Here is a 19,634-nt window from a genome sequence, read left to right on the forward strand (position 1 = left end):
GATCTTGCTTTGGCAGAGGGGTTGGACTTGATCTCTGGAGGTCTCTTCCAACCCCTAGTATTTTGTGATTCTGTGGAAAGTTCCTTCAGTCTTGCTATTGATAGGGACACGTGCCAGGTGTCTGTCTGTGTCTTCTTTAAGAAGCCAGCCCTATTCTGAAGTTATGCAGGATGAAGAATTCGCTGTTGATCTGGATCTCCCTCTTGACAGACATTGGATAGATATACTATGCAAACACTTGTTTCAGTTTCATTAGCCTCCTTGACTTGTAACTATCAGACAGCTGTTTCATATAGTAAAACTTTGCAAAGCTCTCTCATGAAAGTATTGCAGATACTTTTTCACATGCCTGTTAATAATAATTTGGTTTCGGTTCAAGTACTGTCTGTAAGCAAATGTTACCCTGTTTATAAAACTGGTACTCATATTCCACTGCAAAGTGTCTGCGTATTTTTAGACCAAATCTCAGTATTTTACAACTCTAAACACAAAAATCATTCTGAATTTCTTTTAAAGGTGATGATGCAGTTCAAGGCTAATTTTTAGCAGGCAAAAATGTAAGTATAAAGATGATCACTGCACTGTTTCCATATAACAAGTGTATTTGTTGCCTTACTGTTCCAATGGATTTTCTCTTTAACAGTTTGTAAAACTGTTAAGGCTAGGGACTGAAAGCAGAGATTATATTTTCAGTGAATTTTTTCACTTTTCTTTTACTCAAGTTAATTCAAAGCCCCACAGTGCCATACTAAAAAGCTAATTGATTACTTCTGCTATAACAGACAGTTGTGCTCATCTAATGCCTTCATCTCACCACAACTGCCATCTGCAAGATGAGATTCAAACAAGGGAGTAACACAGTCTGCTATATGGACAGGCTGTGCACTTTGGCATACAGTATCTTGGTGCCTGAGAAGACAAGTCTGTTACTATATTAAGCAGGAGGTTAGAACACTTAGTGGGTGTTTTTGACACTGATATCATAGAATCACGCAATAGTAGGAGTTGGAAGGGACCTCCAGAGATCACCGAGTCCAACCCTGCTTGATACCAGGCTGCACAGCAATGTGTCTGGGAGAGTTTTGAAGTCTCCAGAGAAGGTGATTCCACAACCTCTCTGGGCAGCCTCTTCCAGTGCTCCATCACCCTCTAAATAAAGAAGGTTCTCCATAAGTTCAAGTGAAACCTTCTGTGCCTTTTTGTCCTTGTCCTATCACTGGCCACTGCTAAGAAGAATCAAGCAGGTTGGAAGAGACTTCCAAGATTATCCAGCCCAGCCTATCACCCAGCCCTATCCAATCAACTAGACCATGGCACTAAGTGCCTCAGTCAGTCTCTTCTTGAATGCCTCCAGGACAGTGACTCCACCACCTCACTGGGCAGCCCATTCCAATGGCATGTCACTTGCTCTATGAAGAACTTTCTCCTAACATCCAGCCTATACCTCCCCTGGCATAACTTGAGACTGTGTCCCCTTGTTCCATTGCCTCATCCTCATGTCTTCCTCCCTTTAGATATTTATATGCATTTATAATATCCCCTCTCAGTCTTCTCTTCCAGAATGAAAAGCCACAGTTCTTTCAGCCTTTCCTTCTCAGAGATGTTCCAGTCCTCTCATCATTCTTGTGGCCCTCTGTTGTACTCTTTCCAGTAACTCTCTGTCCCTCTTAAACTGGGGAGCCCAGAACTGGACACAATACTCCAGGTGCAGCTTTACGGGAGCAGAGTAGGGAAGAACCTCCCTCAACATGCTAACCACATCGTTTTTATGCACTCCAGAATACTCTTTGCCTTCTTGGATATGAGGGCACATTAGCGGTTCATGGAGAATTTTTTGTCCACCAGCACTCTCACATCACGTAAACAGATAAAACAAAATCTTACCACTGCATTGCGTTCAACTCTGGATCGTATTTGTTCAATTTTGCCTTCTTTAACTCTAGGAAATATGGAAGAATCTGCTCCCTTACAAAACAGAAATATATCACCTAAAAAAGAGAGACAACATAGGAAATTAAAAATCACCAAATATGAGTCTTCAAAAAGACTTCTTCCGGCTGCTTTATGATATTTACACTACTGCACGGTCCCCTTTTTTCATTTGGAAAGGCACAGAAGCTGTGATCAATAATTAACTCTCTGATAAATCCAAAATAAATCCAAGTGAAACAAAACATCATGAGAGGAAACAGAATGTGGCATCCCTACCTGTTGAAGATTTAACAATTACACTCATGCGTCGTCGCACAGAATCAAAACTCAAAACCTCTAATAATTCAAACCTGAAACAGAGACAAAATATTTTCTAAACAACTCTGCTTTTCCAGATCCCTGAACAACTTCAGATATATCAGTTAAAACTTCTAACATGGCAAATTAGGTACTACAGAATATGGAACTAGTAAAGAATGAAATAACAGGTTACAAACAATAATTATGAAGCCCACAGCTCCTAACTACTTGCAGCAGAATTTGTTTGTGTGATGCTCCCAAGAATTTTGGAAATATAGGCAATATAATCACAAGACCAGAAATCTTGCAATAGGACATTATACTGCTTATGAAACAGGTAAATTCCTACCTATAATAGCTAGGCATAGCCTTGGAACTTGAAATGAGTAGGTGTTTACCCAGAAGTCTTTATTTAAAACTCTTATTTTGATTATTCCTGTCTTACAGAAGTGCTCACCTATTTTCATGAAGCTTGCTCAAGTGCTGACTAACAAGTTTTTCAAGTGAAAAAAAACAGCTTTTTACTGGGTTTACAGTTGTGATTGGTTTTATGATTTGACTTTATCCTACATTCCTTTCCTCTCTAGGAGGAAAAATGAGCACAAGCTTCTGTTGTACTGTTTCTGGATAACTCATCAGCTTGCATACTTTTATTATTTACTGTCTTACCTACATATTTTTATCTAAGAAAGATTCCCTTTTCCAGTACAGACACAAGCATATCTCACTCACTAATTTCCATCTCCTCAGGATTCATCTCTGTTAATATTTTGTTTATAAAATATACCTGCTTATTTAATTAGATCATTCAGTTCCAAGGCCTCACAACAGCCTGAGGTTCAAACCTGTGCAAGGTCACAATATTTATTTCATTAAGACCTACAACAGATTCTAACAAGGAGCTGGATGAAGCCTTTGTCTACAGACTGTGATGCATTTTGGAGAAAATTCCTAGTAATTACAATGCTCTCATAAATGACCAATACTGACTCCAGTTCTTGTGAGTTGAGCTACAAAAGTCAGAAGTAACCTTTGGGTTACTTCACATGCAGGAAAACACAGATACACAATGCCCTTAATCATTAGACATCTACAGAAGTGTAGGATTAGATTTTCAGAAGTATGTACATCCATTAAACAGCTATACTAGTTAAATTTTAATGACTTCTTTTCTCATATTGTGGACTGAAAGACTTACTCTATATGTCAAAGCAAAATGACCAAAAAAGGCATCATTTAAAATTTTCTTTGAATCCACTATAAAAAAAAACATTCTATAGGTATTACTCTCATGTAAATTATATGGATTACTGGTGAACAACAAATGGTGTACATACCTTCTTCAATTAAGAAAATGTTATTTAACATATAACAAAAGAAAAAATATCTGTAGTTCCCAAAGCTCTTAGGAACCATTAGATAAGGTCATGAAACCCACAGTACTTTGTTTTTCTATTAATGTTTCATATTGCATATACTGTCAAACTAACAGACTTAGTGAAAATACTGAAGTATAAGGTTGATGCAAATTATAAATATCAGCAGACCATTTACTTTTCTACTATAATGTACTATTTTGGACTTTTCTGAATTAAAAATTAATGTATAGGGAAATGATGATTTATTAATAAACACATCAGTAGAAACTTCTCATCATTCTATTTTGTTGTATTTAAACCACTCACTTCTCTATGTTATTTTCCCGATTTAAGATCTCCATAAAATTGTCCTTCAGCCTTAGATAAGTGTAACCAAGTCTGTAAAACGAAAGAGAACGAACACAACAAATACATCATTACCCATCTGAAGTGTATCATATGGATTTAAGACCAAGTGTATCTTCTGAAAAACCCCAAACCACTGTTTTACCTTGATTTATGAATATAAAATACCTTGACTATGTTAAAGTCAGCAGCTCTAGATGATTCGGTTGTTTGTTACTATGACTTTTTGTGCTGAAAACTATTTCAGACTTCAGTGATTAGATCTCTAGGTTAAAAAAGCGTAAATTACACACATACCTCTGTATTCCCTCAACCAAAGCAACTTCATCAGGTGATGATGAAATATATATACAAGACCTTCTTGAGAGATGGTTTTTCTTCACTCCATCAACGCTGTCATCATCTTTTACCTGAACAGTATGGCAGAGACAAAGAGCTCGGAAAAACAGTTCCTCTCTCTCCTGAAAATAAAGAGAATGGTTGTCATCACACCATCAGTTCCAAGTATCCCTCTGAAAACTTCTCTTTTGGAAGGTTATCAAAGGCACTGATTACTACTATTTGTTATCAAATAAAAGCAGTGTCACAGGTCACCTGCCTCTTAAGGGGAGCCAAGACTTTCCCTGTTGTATCTACACAAGTGCCTAATAGCTGCTACTCTTACTGGTATTACCATGCAGGTCAAGCTTCTTGTGCTAGTTTGAAGCAAGCTGGAATGTTTTGGTAACAGAACTAGATAACGGGCAGTGAAATGAAAACAATTGATGTCAACTTCTCTCACAGTCTCACTGAGAACTCTGGGAAGAAGAAAGACTTTTTCTCCATTTTGTTTCTCACTCTTGCTTTTGCCTTAGACCTGGTCACATCTCATTAACCCTACTCCTACTAACCTTGCTCCCTAACCTCTTGGCTGCACCTCTTTTCTTCCTGAGAACTGGGATAAGGTTGAGAGGGCCGGGGGAGGTGTTGGGGTGGTTTGAGAGCCCCTCCTGGGGACTCAGGTTTCTGGGAGGGGAGTTGTGCTTTTGTATTGTTTATCCTTTGTATATTTCTGTATATAATTGTATATAACTGTAAATATTGTAAATAGCTGCTTGTAAATTCTGCTAGCTGTAAATAAATTGCTTCATCTATATTCCCAGAGGCCATCTGAGTTAGCTGGGGCAAATACAAAAGTGTGGGGGGGCGGGGTAACCCCCAAACCATCACATTTTTCAATTGGCTTTCCCAACGTGGGGCTAGAGATTTTTGAGTGAGTGGAAATTAGCTCTGGGAATTAAGATGAAGCTAATCAAGCAGCTATTGTACTTGGTGGGGATTGCTGTGTGGCCTGTTTTCTGGTTTTTTGTGTACAATTGGATCAAAGATCAAATTGGTTATTTCTTGCTTCAAACTAGCACACTTCTGATGCCCAGAAAAGTCAGCATGTATCTTTTGCTTCCTGACTGTCTAGATGTGGCTGAAGGGTTGTTGGTTTTTTTTTTTCTACTTTGATTAAACTTGAACAACCTGTATTAAATACTAGCCAAGGACAATTTCAGGAGTTTTAAGTTCAGAGAGAAGGGCACAGCACCTGGAGCAAAAGGTTAACAGCGTTCACACATTTCAGTTCCTTAAACACCTCTCAGATGTGTTTAAAACAAGTGTGGACATTTTGGCAGCTGAGACCAATAATTTCTATAAAGTTTCAGACAGCTTACAAAGATAGCTTCTGACATCAGAAAGAGATTTCTATTTTGTAGATACCCAGATGTGTTCTACTTGTTTCTTTGTGTCTGAACCTTACTCTTCTGTACTGTTCAAGGCAAACTGTGTCATTGTAATTGCAAGATAAAAACACAATGTACCTTGGGACCACATTCTGAGAGCCACAAGTGAGAGCAGCGAGGCCATGGAATTACACCAATGTATCTTAAGAGGCCTTGTTTTGCCATAGTGAAGGGTCTTGCCAAAGTATGATTTAAGAATGGACTGATATAGTAGAAAATATAATGTCCTATGGCTATCATTTCTCTGCTCATCAGTTGATGGTTGAAGTCTTAACTTTCAGCTAACTTTGCTTTACACACAGAAAAAAGCCACAGCACATAAATGCTGTGTGTAGCACACTTCAGATACGGCTATATTAAGTGACATTTAAAAGCAATTTAATTTGACCATAAATCATTCTTTGGTCATATCTTCACTTAGCAATGACTAAGTAAGTGCATTGAGCACTCATTTTTCCCCTTGAGGAGTTTCCTGCCTTCATTTCCCTATTGTGGCTATTACTAAACAGAAACCATGTATTATCCTTCTTTAGCTATTAACCAGAAAAAGGTCTGTAAATCTTACTCTAAACTAGGAAAGGAAAATGTCAGTGTTGTGATGCATTTTCAGCAGTTATCTACTTTGATTAGTGAAATTCAGAGATGTTTTATTTCTAGTATTCCCTTCATCAGCACAGTTCAATTTTCATGTTTCACTATAAAGACCAAGAACACAGAAAGAGACATCATGATCTTAGGGGTCTCTTCCAACCTGGCTGATTCTATGATCATACCTTTCCGCTTCCTCCTGGAGAAGAATCGATCATATCAATGCCTGTACAGTCATGGAGAATTTGGCCATTGCAGATAACATGTGGTATATAAATGTGCCCTTCAATGCAACATTCTACAAATTCCATGTTGTTCTCAGTTAATGTTCCTGTTTTATCTGTGAAGACATACTCAATCTGCAAATGAGCACAAATTAAAAACAGCAGGAAGATGAACAGAGATTATTCCAAGATCTCTTAACATAACTAAAAATGATTACTGGTTTGCACCTTCCCACAAAGATACTTAGGCAGGCTCTTTCAGAAAAGGAAGACAAATATTTCTTTTGGGAGACATCTTCCACAGATATTTGGGTTCTGAAATATTTTTATCATACAGAGTATTAGCAAAACTATCTTTTGCCTTATGACACATCTAAATTTTGTCTTTAATCTACTTTCATTCTTCTCTTAAGCTCTTTTATAATGTCTGTCTTGCTGCAAGACAGATATTGAAACAATCCACACAAATTCCATTTCCCAGGGATCTTTATTTTATATATATGCTTGGATTTGGCTAGAGTTACTGTCAGAATGACCCTCAAGACTGGATTGTATTGATTGATTGCATTGATCTCTTAATGTACACCACTAGACTTTTGCTCTGCTGAGCACCACACTCTGTACATGTCTGTTCAAGCAGCTTTTGTTTTGCCCATCCAGCCCATAATTCATCCATTTCTCTACGAGGATCTTACGTGAGACAGTGCTAGTAAGAACTTCATCCCACTTATCCAAATAGATGTATGTCCCTGAAAGCTTAATTACCAAGTTTGGATGTGGAATAATAAAGAAAGCCACCATCATATTAGTTTACTTGAAAACCTACAAAAATCTTCTGAAAACATGCATAAGTATCTGTGTCAGTGATGATTTTCTCAACACAGAACACTAAAGAATTTTATCTTTTTAAAATTAGACTGACAGTTAACCATTTTACAGGACAAAACAAACTTGTGTCTGAAGATTTGGTGTCAATATAGCCAGATTACAAGTTGGGCTTTTTTGTTTGGTTGATTTGTTTTGGTTGTCTTTTTGAGGATTTTTTTTGTGTGTGCTTTTTTCTTTTTATCTGACTTTTAATTCTCAGGAAGTTAGATCCTTGTAAATTCTCCCTCTATGGTCAATTGAGAGAAATCACTACTGTCTTAAAGCATTTATCCTTTACGAATACAGTAATAGTAATTGAATTCCTCTGACTGGTTGAGAAATGAGAATTTTTAATTCTGAAAATCCCAAGATCTCAAATTTAAAAATTAATCAGCACTAAAAAAAAAAAAATATGGTAGGGGAAAAAAAAAACCAAAAAGCAATTGACAAAATTTACCTGTCCCAACTCTTCATTGAGATCAGAAGTATTCACCAGTGGTCCTTCACCTGTGTCCTCATCAAACATTTCCTCATCCCATGTAAGGAAATAAGAACCTAGAAATTTCTGCATTTCCACAGTGACATACATGGATACAGGAATAATGTAGTTGAAAAGAACCATGAATGCAAGGAAGTCTGTAAAAGCTCGAAGGAACTGCCAAAGGAACAAGATGAACATAATGATTTTTCATGTACTATCAACCCCCAAAATATGACTACATACATTTGTATACCAATTTTTTCTAATAACTTTCAAACAGGAAGCAACACCTTTCACAGCTCAGCACAGGATGTACACCTTCCTGATTTGTAACAACTAACGTGGCATGAAGAAAAATAAACTTGTTTTAAATTTATATTGTCACAAAGTTCTAGAGCAAGTAGTACTGGATGTAACATGGAAAATGATAAGATGTGCATTCTTAATTTAACAGAGAAATACCACAAAACTACAGTTACTCTTTCAAGGATTACCAAATTACATAACTGTGCTAGTTTGAAGCTAGCTAGAATGTTTTGGTGAGAAGAACTAGATTACAGGCTGTGAAAGGAAAACATTGGTGAAGTCTACTTCCCTCATAGGCTTGCTGACATCTATGAAAACAAAAATCAAAACATAGATAACACACTCAGCACTTCTGCTGGGGAACTGGCTGAGTTGTATCTCTAACCTCACCTCTCTGCCATTTCTTTGACTAATCCACTTTGCTTCCTAACCTCCTGGCCAAACCTCCATTCTTCCTTGGGACTGGGGTGAGGTTGAGAGGGGTGGGAGAAGGTGGAAGGGTGGTTGGGAGCCCCTCCTGAGGACTCAGGTTTCTGGGAGGGGAGTTGTGTTTCTGTATTACCTTTTTACCTTGTATATTTCTGTCTATAACTGTATATACTGTTAATATCTGCTTGTATATTGTACTAAGCTGTAAATAAATAGCTTCATTCAATTTCCAGAGCTGGCTAAGTCTAGTCTGGGTGATTTTCAAAGTGTGGGAGTGCGGGGAACACCCAAACCATCACAATAACTTTCAGGCAGCATTTCATTAACAAATACAAAGCTTCCCTTTCTTCTCTCAACACAAGGAGAGTAACCTGGCCTAACTTTTTTTCAGTGATGGAGACTGTTGGAGGTATAGTCAGCCTGCTGAGCAGGTTGAGATAGTGTTACTGGTGACAATGAGGTATCTAGAACACGCCTGGCTATTGTGTGCTCATGATTCATTTAAGGTAAAAAAAGGAAGTGTCCCTCATGTCTGATCAGGAAGACTCAATGATACAATGTTATGCTTTCTTTGGTCCTATGTTCAGTTCGCTACTTTGGATCACCTTGGGTGTTTGTTCTGGGCTATGTCCTTGCTCCCATAAGGGTATCTGACACTGACAGCTGTTACTGGTCTCTAGCACTCATGGCAGAGTTACATAACTGTAAAAAATGAAGCTTTTCAGGTGTATTTTTACAGAGACTCCTACAGAGGATTCTTTTGAACATATTGACAACAGTCGTGGGATTCCTTTTGGTCTGCAAGAGGGCAGTTCTCCAGCAATTCACATAAATGACAGGAAACTCCCAAACACTTTCATGAGGCTTTTCATACTAAACCAGACCTTTTCCTCATTAAATTCACACATACAATTTCAGTACAAACATTTAACATATGAGCTTTCTAAAAATATACTGTCACCACTCTTAGCATAAAAAAAGGCAACAATTTATTGTTGATAAGTAAGCAGGCTGTATACTGTTTTCAGTAGGATTGTTATAAATTAAGGGTTTAGTGATATTTCTGTGGTATTTTTGATTTATTTTCATACCAAATTTCTTTTCCTTTCTGGTTCTGTTTTCTGATTATACCATGGTTCATCACGAAATGGTTCACTCTGCCAGACATACTTCAGGACAGTATTTATTAGTGCTTTACTGATGAGTATACAGAGGTATACAATAAGGAATACATTCATAGATCTATGAAAGGAAAGTCAAAATAAGAATTTCATTAGCATATAAACTACAGTTTAATAAAAAACGTTAGACTTGTGCTTCAATCCAACATTTACTGCAAGTCTACCAATGCTATGATGTTAATCAATTTTCTACAGTGTTTTCCTAATGAAGAAAAATGAGGACAATTTTCTATTTAAAATGGTAACTGCTATAATTGTATCCAAACTATATGAAATACACTACCAAATCTAGCATATTAATTTAATAACAGCACAGATGGAATCATAAGAGAATAAATGGGCTTATATCTGCAGACTTTTTGATGCCATCTCTGAGGCAATACAAAAAACACTCACCTAACTACTTTTATAGAAATATAAATCAATCCAAACCATTTTGCCACATAGCTGTTAGTTTTTCAATGTATATCATTTTATAAACTTAAAACATTTATAATATATGTAAAAAACATTACAGTGTAAGTGTAATCTCTAGAAAATATGAAATACAAGAACAAGAACACTTTACATGAAAGATAACACCTTCAGTAATGATAGGCCTAAGCCAGAAGCCATGTGTCTTACACCAATAACAATAGAAAACAATGCATCATCGTTGCTCAGTCACTGCATAAGGGTCTCTGCTGGTCACTAACCAATCTCATCTTAACCAGTGACACTCTCCTTGTTTTTGACAAAGTTGGACACCTTACACAGTGCTGATAATTTCAGATAGCAGAGTAGGACTGGAAATTAATCTATTTTTACCAAATAAGCAAGTGTCAGCTCATCCACTGAGGATAGCTGTCTTCTTTTCCCATCATATATGCCTGTATGGAATGTCTTTACCTAAACTATGGAAAACCTACAGACAGGCAGACTTTGTGTTACTGTAGTTACTGTAGATCCAAAAGTAAAGTGCATCAAAAAAGTTACTTTTGCTGAATTCAAGTCTTAACTGCAATGAAAAGTGCTGTTAGGATATTGAAGCACATAGCCTCAGAAAACTGTCAGTAGGGTACTCTAACCAGTGCAAGAAAAAAAATATCTTACAGAAGAGCAAAACAATGTATGTTGAAAAGGTAAGCATTGCATTAAGATGGCTTTTATCTCAGTACATGACTGATTTTGTAAATAAAATAATTAAGAAGGGAAAATTTAAAGTTGCTCTACCCCTGTTTAAAATTCTCAGAGCGTGTATTTAATTGACTTGAAAGAAGTTCCCTTTTGTTCAACATTAAAACCTGCAAATTTCCATCTCAAAAATGCCCACCCCCAAAATAAGTATTATAAAGTTTACTTTTCTACAGCAGATCGCTTCTGTGATTTTGACTGGTAATTTAATGCCATTTTAGTCTCCATGCCAGTGTAGATAGCAACACCTGTAATTAGACAACCTGTTTTACTAAAGATCGCACAGTACAGTAATTTCAAAACAGCACAATTTGTTACATTACTCTTGTCATTCCTTTAATTCTCTGTAGGCTGAAGAAAAAGAACAAATATTTGGATGATATTAAAAAACTGGAAATTACTTCAATATATTGGTACCTGGAGGTAAAGCTTGATAGTCAGCATTTACAAACCATTCCAGAACTGTAATTCCCAATTGCTAAAATGTTGCTATGTATCAAAGCCAAACCAGAGCTGAGTTATGAATAAATTCCCTTGTGTTTTCAAAATTTTTCTTTGCTTCAGTTTCAAAAATCTACATCCTAAGTTGTATAGGGTTATCCTATGGGATACATCTAAGAAGAATGTAAGGCATACATTAATTTTGCTCACTTCAGGAAAATTAAAAGGGCTGATGTTTTGATATTAACAATTTGTGGTTGATAACACAAATTGAGAGACTAAGCTTCAGAAGGTTAAATACAACAATTAGAGAAGCCGTAAACAAGAAGCTCCAAGCCAAGCTGGCAGCTCATGGCTTAGACAGATTCACTCTGTGCTGGATCAAGAACTGGCTGGATGGCAGAGCCCAGCGAGTGGTGGTGAATGGTGCCACATCCAGTTGGCAGCTGTCACTAGTGGTGTTCCCCAGGGGTCAGTGCTGGGCCCAGTCCTGTTCAATATCTTTATTGATGATCTGGACAAGGGGATTGAGTCCAGCATTAGTAAGTTTGCAGATGACACCAAACTAGGAGCAGGTGTTGATCTGTTGGAAGGTAGAAGAGCCCTGCAGAGGGACCTGGACAGGCTGGATGGGTGGGCAGAGGCCAATGGGATGAGATTTAACAAGACCAAGTGCAGGGTTCTGCACTTTGGCCACAACAACCCCAAGCAGCACTACAGGCTGGGAACAGAGTGGATGGAGAGCAGCCAGGAAGAAAGGGACCTGGGGGTACTGGTAGAGAGTAGGCTAAAGATGAGCCAGCAGTGTGCCCAGGAGGCCAAGAGAGCCAATGGCATCCTGGCCTGCATCAGGAACAGTGTGGACAGTAGGACAAGGGAGGTTATTCAGACCCTGTACTCAACACTGGTCAGGGCACACCTTGAGTACTGTGTCCAGTTTTGGGCTCTTCAATTCAAGAGAGATGTTGAGGTGCTGGAAGGTGCCCAGAGAAGGGTGGCAAAGCTGGTGAGGGGCCTGGAACACAAACCCTATGAGGAGAGGCTGAGGGAGTTGGGGCTGTTTAGCCTGGAGAAGAGGAGGCTCAGGGGTGTCCTCACTGCTGTCTACAACTACCTGAAGGGACATTGTAGCCAGGTGGGAGTTGGTCTCTTCTCCCAGACACAGAATTCTGTGATTCAGTGATTCTGAGAAGATGGATTTAAAGTGCTTTTGAAACCAGCATACTCGTACAGTGTTAAAAAAAAGAACTGAGTAGGATATGGATTGTGCTGAGCTAATGGCAAACACTGCATGCGTCAGGCAGATCAAAAACAACCACTCATGTTAGGAACACCACTAGTTCGATACACAAGTTCACAGAAATACTAAACCCATCTTGGGAAGTACAGAAATACTTATTACATAATAATTCTATTAGTTCACCTGGTTTAGATCACAATTAGAAGTACAGACAGCAAGTTTAAACTAACATGCATTCTTACATTCTTTTTGGAAAAAAGCTTACAAGGAGAGGCTGAGGGAGCTGGGATTGGTTAGCCCGGAGAAGAGGAGGCTCAGGGGTGACCTCATTGCTGTCTACAACTGCCTGAGGGGTGGTTGTCGCCAGGAGGAGGTTGCTCTCCTCTCTCAGGCAGCCAGCACCAGAACGAGAGGACACAGCCTCAAGCTATGCCAGGGGAAATTTAGGCTTGAGGTGAGGAGAAAGTTCTTCATTGAGAGAGTCATTGGACACTGGAATGGGCTGCCCGGGAAGGTGGTGGAGTCACCGTCCCTGGGGCTGTTCAAGGCAGGATTGGACGTGGCACTTGGTGCCATGGTCTAGCCTTGAGCTCTGTGGTAAAGGGTTGGACTTGATGACCTATGAGGTCTCTTCCAACCCTGGTGATACTGTGAAATACTGTGAAACTGTGAATTATACAAGTATATATAACTCCTCCTATGTTTTCATAGAATCAACCAGGTTGGAAGAGACCTCCAAGATCATCCAGTCCAACCTAGCACCCAGCCTTAGCCAGTCATCTAGACCATGGCACTAAGTGCCTCATCCAGGCTTTTCTTGAACACCTCCAGGGATGGTGACTCCACCACCTCCCTGGGCAGCCCATTCCAATGCCAATCACTCTCTCTGGGAAGAACTTCCTCCTAACATCCAGCCTACACTTCCCCCGGCACAACTTGAGACTGTGTCCCCTTGTTCTGTTGCTGGTTGCCTGGGAGGAGAGACCACCCCCCACCTGGCTACAACCTCCCTTCAGGTAGTTGTAGACAGCAATGAGGTCAGCCCTGAGCCTCCTCTTCTCCAGGCTAAACAACCCCAGCTCCCTCAGCCTCTCCACACAGGGTTTGTGTTCCAGGCCTTTCGCCAGCTTTGTTGGCCTTCTCTTGAAGAATGTTCAAAAACATGCATCTCAGTTTGTACTTCCTGTTCCAGCTAAACTAATCAAACACACAAAACCATAGCGGTCAAAGTCCAAAAGAATCTCTAATTTCTATCAGGAACTGTTTTAAGTGTTTGAGGTTTGGTTCATCAGGCATATTTATATCTGTTTGGAGTATCAGTTTTAGCGAACGAACAAAGCAGATTTAACATTTTTCAATGGGCTCATTAACTGCTTTGGGACAACAATATTAATTCACAGTGCTTGCTCAAAATGCATATATTTACTTTTATAAGATGAGTCATCTTCACTCATCTTCCAAGACTAAAGTATAAAATCCCACTATCAAAAATTACTATAGTTATTGTATGTAATAGTTACTTGCTGCAATTATAGCAACAGTACATCTTCCTAGAAAGTTGTCAAGTGATCAATAGAAATCATATGCTCAGTAATAAATGTACGTTATAACCTTTGTTGTATGTTTGCTTCTTACCTCAGTGTCCACCTAAATAACAAATATAAATATTTACCAAATATTTTTTCTGTATTCTTTAAAGTGGCTCCTCTAAGAAGCAGATTTTCAGATCCTAATGGCCTGCAAAACACAAGCATGACAAAACATAAATATTTAGAAAGAAAAGAGCAGACACCAGTGGAAGCCACATAAAACAGGACATTAGTTTTACTACAGCATTTTAATTTCATGTAGCAAAATTACTAAGCACATTTAAAGCTTTACAGGGACTTTAAAAAAAAAAAGATGCCTTTTTAAGCTCATAACTTCATCAATCAAGTCTTAAACCAACAAACCTAAAAACTACTTATGTAGGTACCCAAATATTTATCATTCTAGTTAAAAGGTTCTTATCTTTTAAAATACTGATTGAAGTCTTTTTCAGCCTTATCTAAACTATAGCATTCTGAACATTCAAATTACTTTAAGGACAATATACTCTTCTATTTTAAGTACAGAAGGCATACAAGCATTGCTTAATACTTCATACACTTCAAAGCATGAAAACGAATGTAGGTAAAATAATTTATTAAGGATTAATGTGAAGATCCCCATGCAGCTGAAAATAATATTTTGCAGCATATGTAACACAAATCCTGTAAAACAAAGACTACTTTACTGACAGGCAGCATGCAGAATTGTCAGACTTTCTATACAGCAATGGAAAAAAAACAAAACAAGAAGCAACCTCAATATATTTGAGTGTTTTTCAAATTGTCTTTGTGGTATGAAACTCCTCAAAACCAGTAAACTGTGAACAAATGAAAATCTCAGGGCCCTAACTCTGCTGCAAAACATTAAATTAGTTTCATTTAAACCAGTAGAACAATGTTACATGATTCAGAGTGCTGCATGTGGAACCTGAGACTTAATGCCACAGATTTTCTTCTCATCTTATAAACAGATCTATTGCTGTTAAGATTAAAATTATTTTCTGATTATTCTCCTCTCCCACACAAGTTCATGTCCAACCAACTTTATCACAGAACATTAGAGGTTGGATGGGACCTCCAGAGATCATCCAGTCCAACCTCCCTGCCAAAGCAGGATTACCTAGGGTAGTCTGCATAGCAATGCATCCAGGTGGGTTTTGAAATTCTTCAGAGAAGGAGACACCACAACCTCTCTGGGCAGCCTGTTCCAGTGCTCTGTCACTCTCACTGTAAAGAAGTTCCTCCTCATGTTGAGGTGAAACCTTCTAGTTCCAGTTTGTAGCCATTGAGATTGGCCCCATCCACTTGACACTCACCCCTCAGATATTGTACACATAGATAAGATCTCCTCTCAGCCTTCTCATCTCCAGACTAAACAGCTTCATGTTTCTCACTGTCTCTCTGTAGGAGAGATGCTCAAGTTCCCCACTCATCCTCATGGCTCTCTGATGGAGTCTCTCCAGCAGGTGCCCATCTCTCTTGAACTGACGAGCCCAACACTTGACACAGTATTCTAGATGTGGTCTCACCAGGGCAGAGTAGAGGGGAAGAAGAGCCTCCCTAGACCTGCTGGACACACTTTTCTTGATGCACTCCAGGATGGCATTGGCTGTCTTGGCCATAAGGGCACATTGCTGGCCCATGCAGAACTTGCTGTCCACCCTGACTCCAAGGTCTTTCTCCATGGAGTTGCTTTCCAGCAGGGCAGCCCCCAGCCTGTACTGGTGCCTGTTGTCATTCCTCCTCAGTTGGAGGACCTTGCACTTGTCCTTATTGAATTTCATGTGGTTAGCCTTGGTCCAGCACTCCAGATCTCACTGGATGGCAGCACAGCCTGATAAGCCATCAGTGACTCCACCAGTACCATCAGGGAATTTGCTGAGAGTGCACTCAATGCCCTCATCCAGGTAGCTAATAAAGATATCGAACAAAACTGGACACAGTACTGATCCCTGGGGAACACCACTGGCTGCAGGCCTCCAATTTGATTCTGTGCCACTGATGACAACCCTCTGAACTCTATTGTGGAACCAGTTTTTGATCCACCTCACAGACCAACTGTCTATGCCACATCTCCTGAGCTTTTCTAGGAAGATGTGAGACAGTATGAAAAGCCTTGCTGAAGACAAGGTATATGACATCCACAGCTCTTCCTTTGTCTACCTGTCTGGTCATGGTATCATAGAAGGCTATCAGATTATTTATTGACAAAAAGAATCTTTTAAGTAAAAAGGCAAAAGAAGTTTTTCATAGCAGACTGATAGAAAATCATGTATCTAACAGTCACAATGAGATTAGGAAGGGTCTCAGCCAGAACAGAGCACCTCCCTACATGCTGAGGTCTAGGATATCACCCAAGTGAGAAGTTTTCCATTCTAATGCTTTGTCCTCTTTGTGGCAAGGACCTGGACAAAAGCAGGTACTGCAAGCTTCTTCCTTGCTGGTAGACATAAGTTCCTAGGCAGAAAGGGCAAAAGACTCATCCCTCTATTGTACTGCTTCATTTTTCTTCCCTCTTTGCTGGACAAAACATCCTGGGCTACAAAGTGCTTCCCAAGCAGAAAGCACCATACTCCCCCTCCAAAATGCAGCCTACCTACTTGTACAAGAGGCAGACCCTCATAGGTTCCAGACCCAGGGTAACAAGATACTGTCTCCTACACCCCATCCCTGGATGTTGCTTTCCTGAAGACACACAGCATTGAGAACATTTTAGACAAATGTACAAACTCCTTTAGTAAAATTAAACACATTATTTGGCACATTCAAACTCCTAAACTTTAAAGAAGAACACGAGAGAAATACACAAGTATTATCCCTACCTTGCAATAGGCTCATTCCTGTCATGGTAAACATTTATTCGACCAACAAATCTGCAAGGGAAACATAAAAAAAATAGTTCTGCTAATTTGTGTAAGGATACATGCATATATGGGCACAAAAGCCAGTTATTTTAATGAACATTATAAGGGCATAATATTCTCACATATATATACACATGTTTACAAACACACTACTCTCACTTCTAAAAATATATATGATAATAGGTAAGAAATACTTTCTAGAAAGCATTTATTGCAGTGACTAGTGATGAGTTTCCAGCTGAACATAAACAAGAAACATATAGATATATTTAAAATACATAAATGCAAAAATACACAGAAGTAAATGTAAAATTTGCATCAAAAAAAGGATACTATAAACCAGGATTAAATCCTTCTAAGCAGACCTATTATCAGGAAATAACAGGAAATCTCTTTCCCTAAACTGCCTGAAATTAGCCAGTGTAACAACTATCCTTTACACAACCTAAAACCTACAACTGAGCTCAAAGCAAAATAAAAGCATCAAGTCAGTAATCAACTTTCCCTCTGGATATCCTCAATACAGTTTCTCTAGGTGGTGAGTTGGGATCCTGGAAAGCGACTAGGCATCCCCTAGCCTCCTGCTTGTTCCCTCTGATGCAGGATAGGAGAGACAATTGGAAAGGTGGAAGTGAGATAATGAAAGTTTAATAAGCAATGGGAAAAAAAAAACCAAAAACTCAAGAGACTCAAAAGCAACCACTCTCCACCTCCTCCAAGCAGATCAATGCCCAGCCAGTCTCCAAGCAACAGCTACTTTGGAAAGACTACCCTCCTTAAACTTTACTGCTGAGCATGACATTATATGGCATAGAGTATCCTTTGAGTCAGCTGAGGTCAGCCATTCTGACTGCATTCACTTCCAGCCTACTTGCTGGAGGGGCAGAATGAGATGCATCTTGCTGAACATGATGGTTTCATACTATCATTAGCTAATATCTCAAAGCATGTTAAGTGAAGTTAATCATTAATGACAGCAGATGTAAATTCCCATTTCCAAAAGTCTTGACAATTTCAAATTATTAGAGATGATTAGCATCAATGTTGGACATTAGTAAATTTTTTTTTCCTCTTAAGTTTTAAAAATATAAAAGTAAATAGAAGTTCTGCAATTTTTGTCATGCATTCCAACAGATCACCTTGTGCACCCCTCTCTGGAGACCACTCCCTGGAGTGATCTGTCTGCAAGAAAACAGCATGGATGGAAGACTAACCTGACTTCAGGCTCACCCTGGGGCCCACACTCACCAGGCAGATGCAGCCATTATCTTTTCATTATGATATTCCTAGACTTTACTGGTTTGATACTTTAGATAAAATGGGTAAGAATTATTTTCTTACTTATAAAGGTCAGGCTGAGGTTGTTCACATTCAATGGTAGCATGCAGTGCATCGATTTCTTGTTCACTGTGAAATGCCTTCGTATCTTGAACAGCATAGTACGTCTGAAATGAATAAAAACGTGTTAAAAAAGCAGTTAAGGACAGATATAAAAGACACTAACCTGCACACACACTTGAGTACAAACTAAATTTACTAGCTTTTACTTAAGAACTCCCAGTTTAAAGAAGAAGCTCCTAACTGGGCATCTTCTTACACCGTATGCAACTACCTCCCAGTGTCCTCACAAATCAGAACACTGTGAATGCATTTAAATATGTTTCTGCATTATCTCTGTAATCTGCATGCCTACGCTGGCCACAGACAAAATCATAAATACATTTAAAACCTTTCCATAAAATAATCATACTTTAAGATATATTAGAGTCAACTGGTAAAAATGTAGGTTACACAACTTCCTCTATTTGCTCGCACATGTGAACATGAAGTCACAATGGTGATCTACATGCAAACTTTGCTTTAAAAAGAAAATGTGCAACATTTTATTACTTTATGACTGGATTCACCATCCAAACTAGCTGTCGTAACAAAACAAGTTCCATCTCCTCTGCTACTTGACAAAAATATTAAGTCACACGGGAATGTTTCATCTTCTTTTACCATCACAATATCTCCAACCTACAAAAAAAAAAAAAAAAAACAAAAAATCTCAACAACAGAAACACACAACAAGATAAAACATATTCATGATTTATGTAGCATCCCAAATTTCCAACTTGAAAACAAAAACTCAAGTATGTTGAAAGTTTATCACATTTTATTTACACCAGGATTTTATCACTGGAGTAAAGAACTACAAAAATACCAGAAAAATGGAGTAACATCCTGCAGAATGACTGAGGCCTACTGTGTAGTATTTTTCCTCTCAGAATAATAATTTTGCAAGTACTACATGATTTAAGTTCAAAATAAAATTTTGACAGCCTAGCTAGGATTTACTAGTATGTACTGCAGAACTAGGATAATATCACAGTATCACCAAGGTTGGAAGAGACCTCATCAAGTCCAACCCTTTACCACAGAGCTCAAGGCTAGACCATGGCACCAAGTGCCACATCCAACCTTGCCTTGAACAGCTCCAGGGACGGCGACTCCACCACCTCCCCGGGCAGCCCATTCCAGTGT

The 19,634-nt window shown here is 38.7% G+C and overlaps 1 protein-coding gene across 6 annotated transcripts in view; it reads right to left on the reverse strand.

The window, feature by feature from the left end:
- ATP11A (ATPase phospholipid transporting 11A) overlaps positions 1-19,634 on the reverse strand; it is a 139,433-nt gene that overhangs the window by 32,276 nt on the left and 87,523 nt on the right. For all 6 annotated transcript variants that reach the window (XM_064143727.1, XM_064143728.1, XM_064143726.1 and 3 more), the window contains exons 6-17: positions 18,999-19,127; positions 18,450-18,553; positions 17,067-17,117; positions 14,328-14,392; positions 11,141-11,222; positions 9,712-9,862; positions 7,862-8,059; positions 6,499-6,672; positions 4,254-4,417; positions 3,918-3,989; positions 2,209-2,282; positions 1,885-1,988 (exon numbers count right to left, since the gene is read on the reverse strand). In XM_064143727.1, coding sequence (XP_063999797.1) covers positions 1,885-1,988; positions 2,209-2,282; positions 3,918-3,989; positions 4,254-4,417; positions 6,499-6,672; positions 7,862-8,059; positions 9,712-9,862; positions 11,141-11,222; positions 14,328-14,392; positions 17,067-17,117; positions 18,450-18,553; positions 18,999-19,127 — 1,368 coding nt within the window. The remainder of the gene's footprint in view (positions 1-1,884; positions 1,989-2,208; positions 2,283-3,917; positions 3,990-4,253; positions 4,418-6,498; positions 6,673-7,861; positions 8,060-9,711; positions 9,863-11,140; positions 11,223-14,327; positions 14,393-17,066; positions 17,118-18,449; positions 18,554-18,998; positions 19,128-19,634) is intronic.

The sequence above is a fragment of the Pogoniulus pusillus genome, chromosome 5 (genome assembly GCF_015220805.1).
Source record: "Pogoniulus pusillus isolate bPogPus1 chromosome 5, bPogPus1.pri, whole genome shotgun sequence".
NCBI classification, from domain to species: Eukaryota; Metazoa; Chordata; class Aves; order Piciformes; family Lybiidae; genus Pogoniulus; species Pogoniulus pusillus.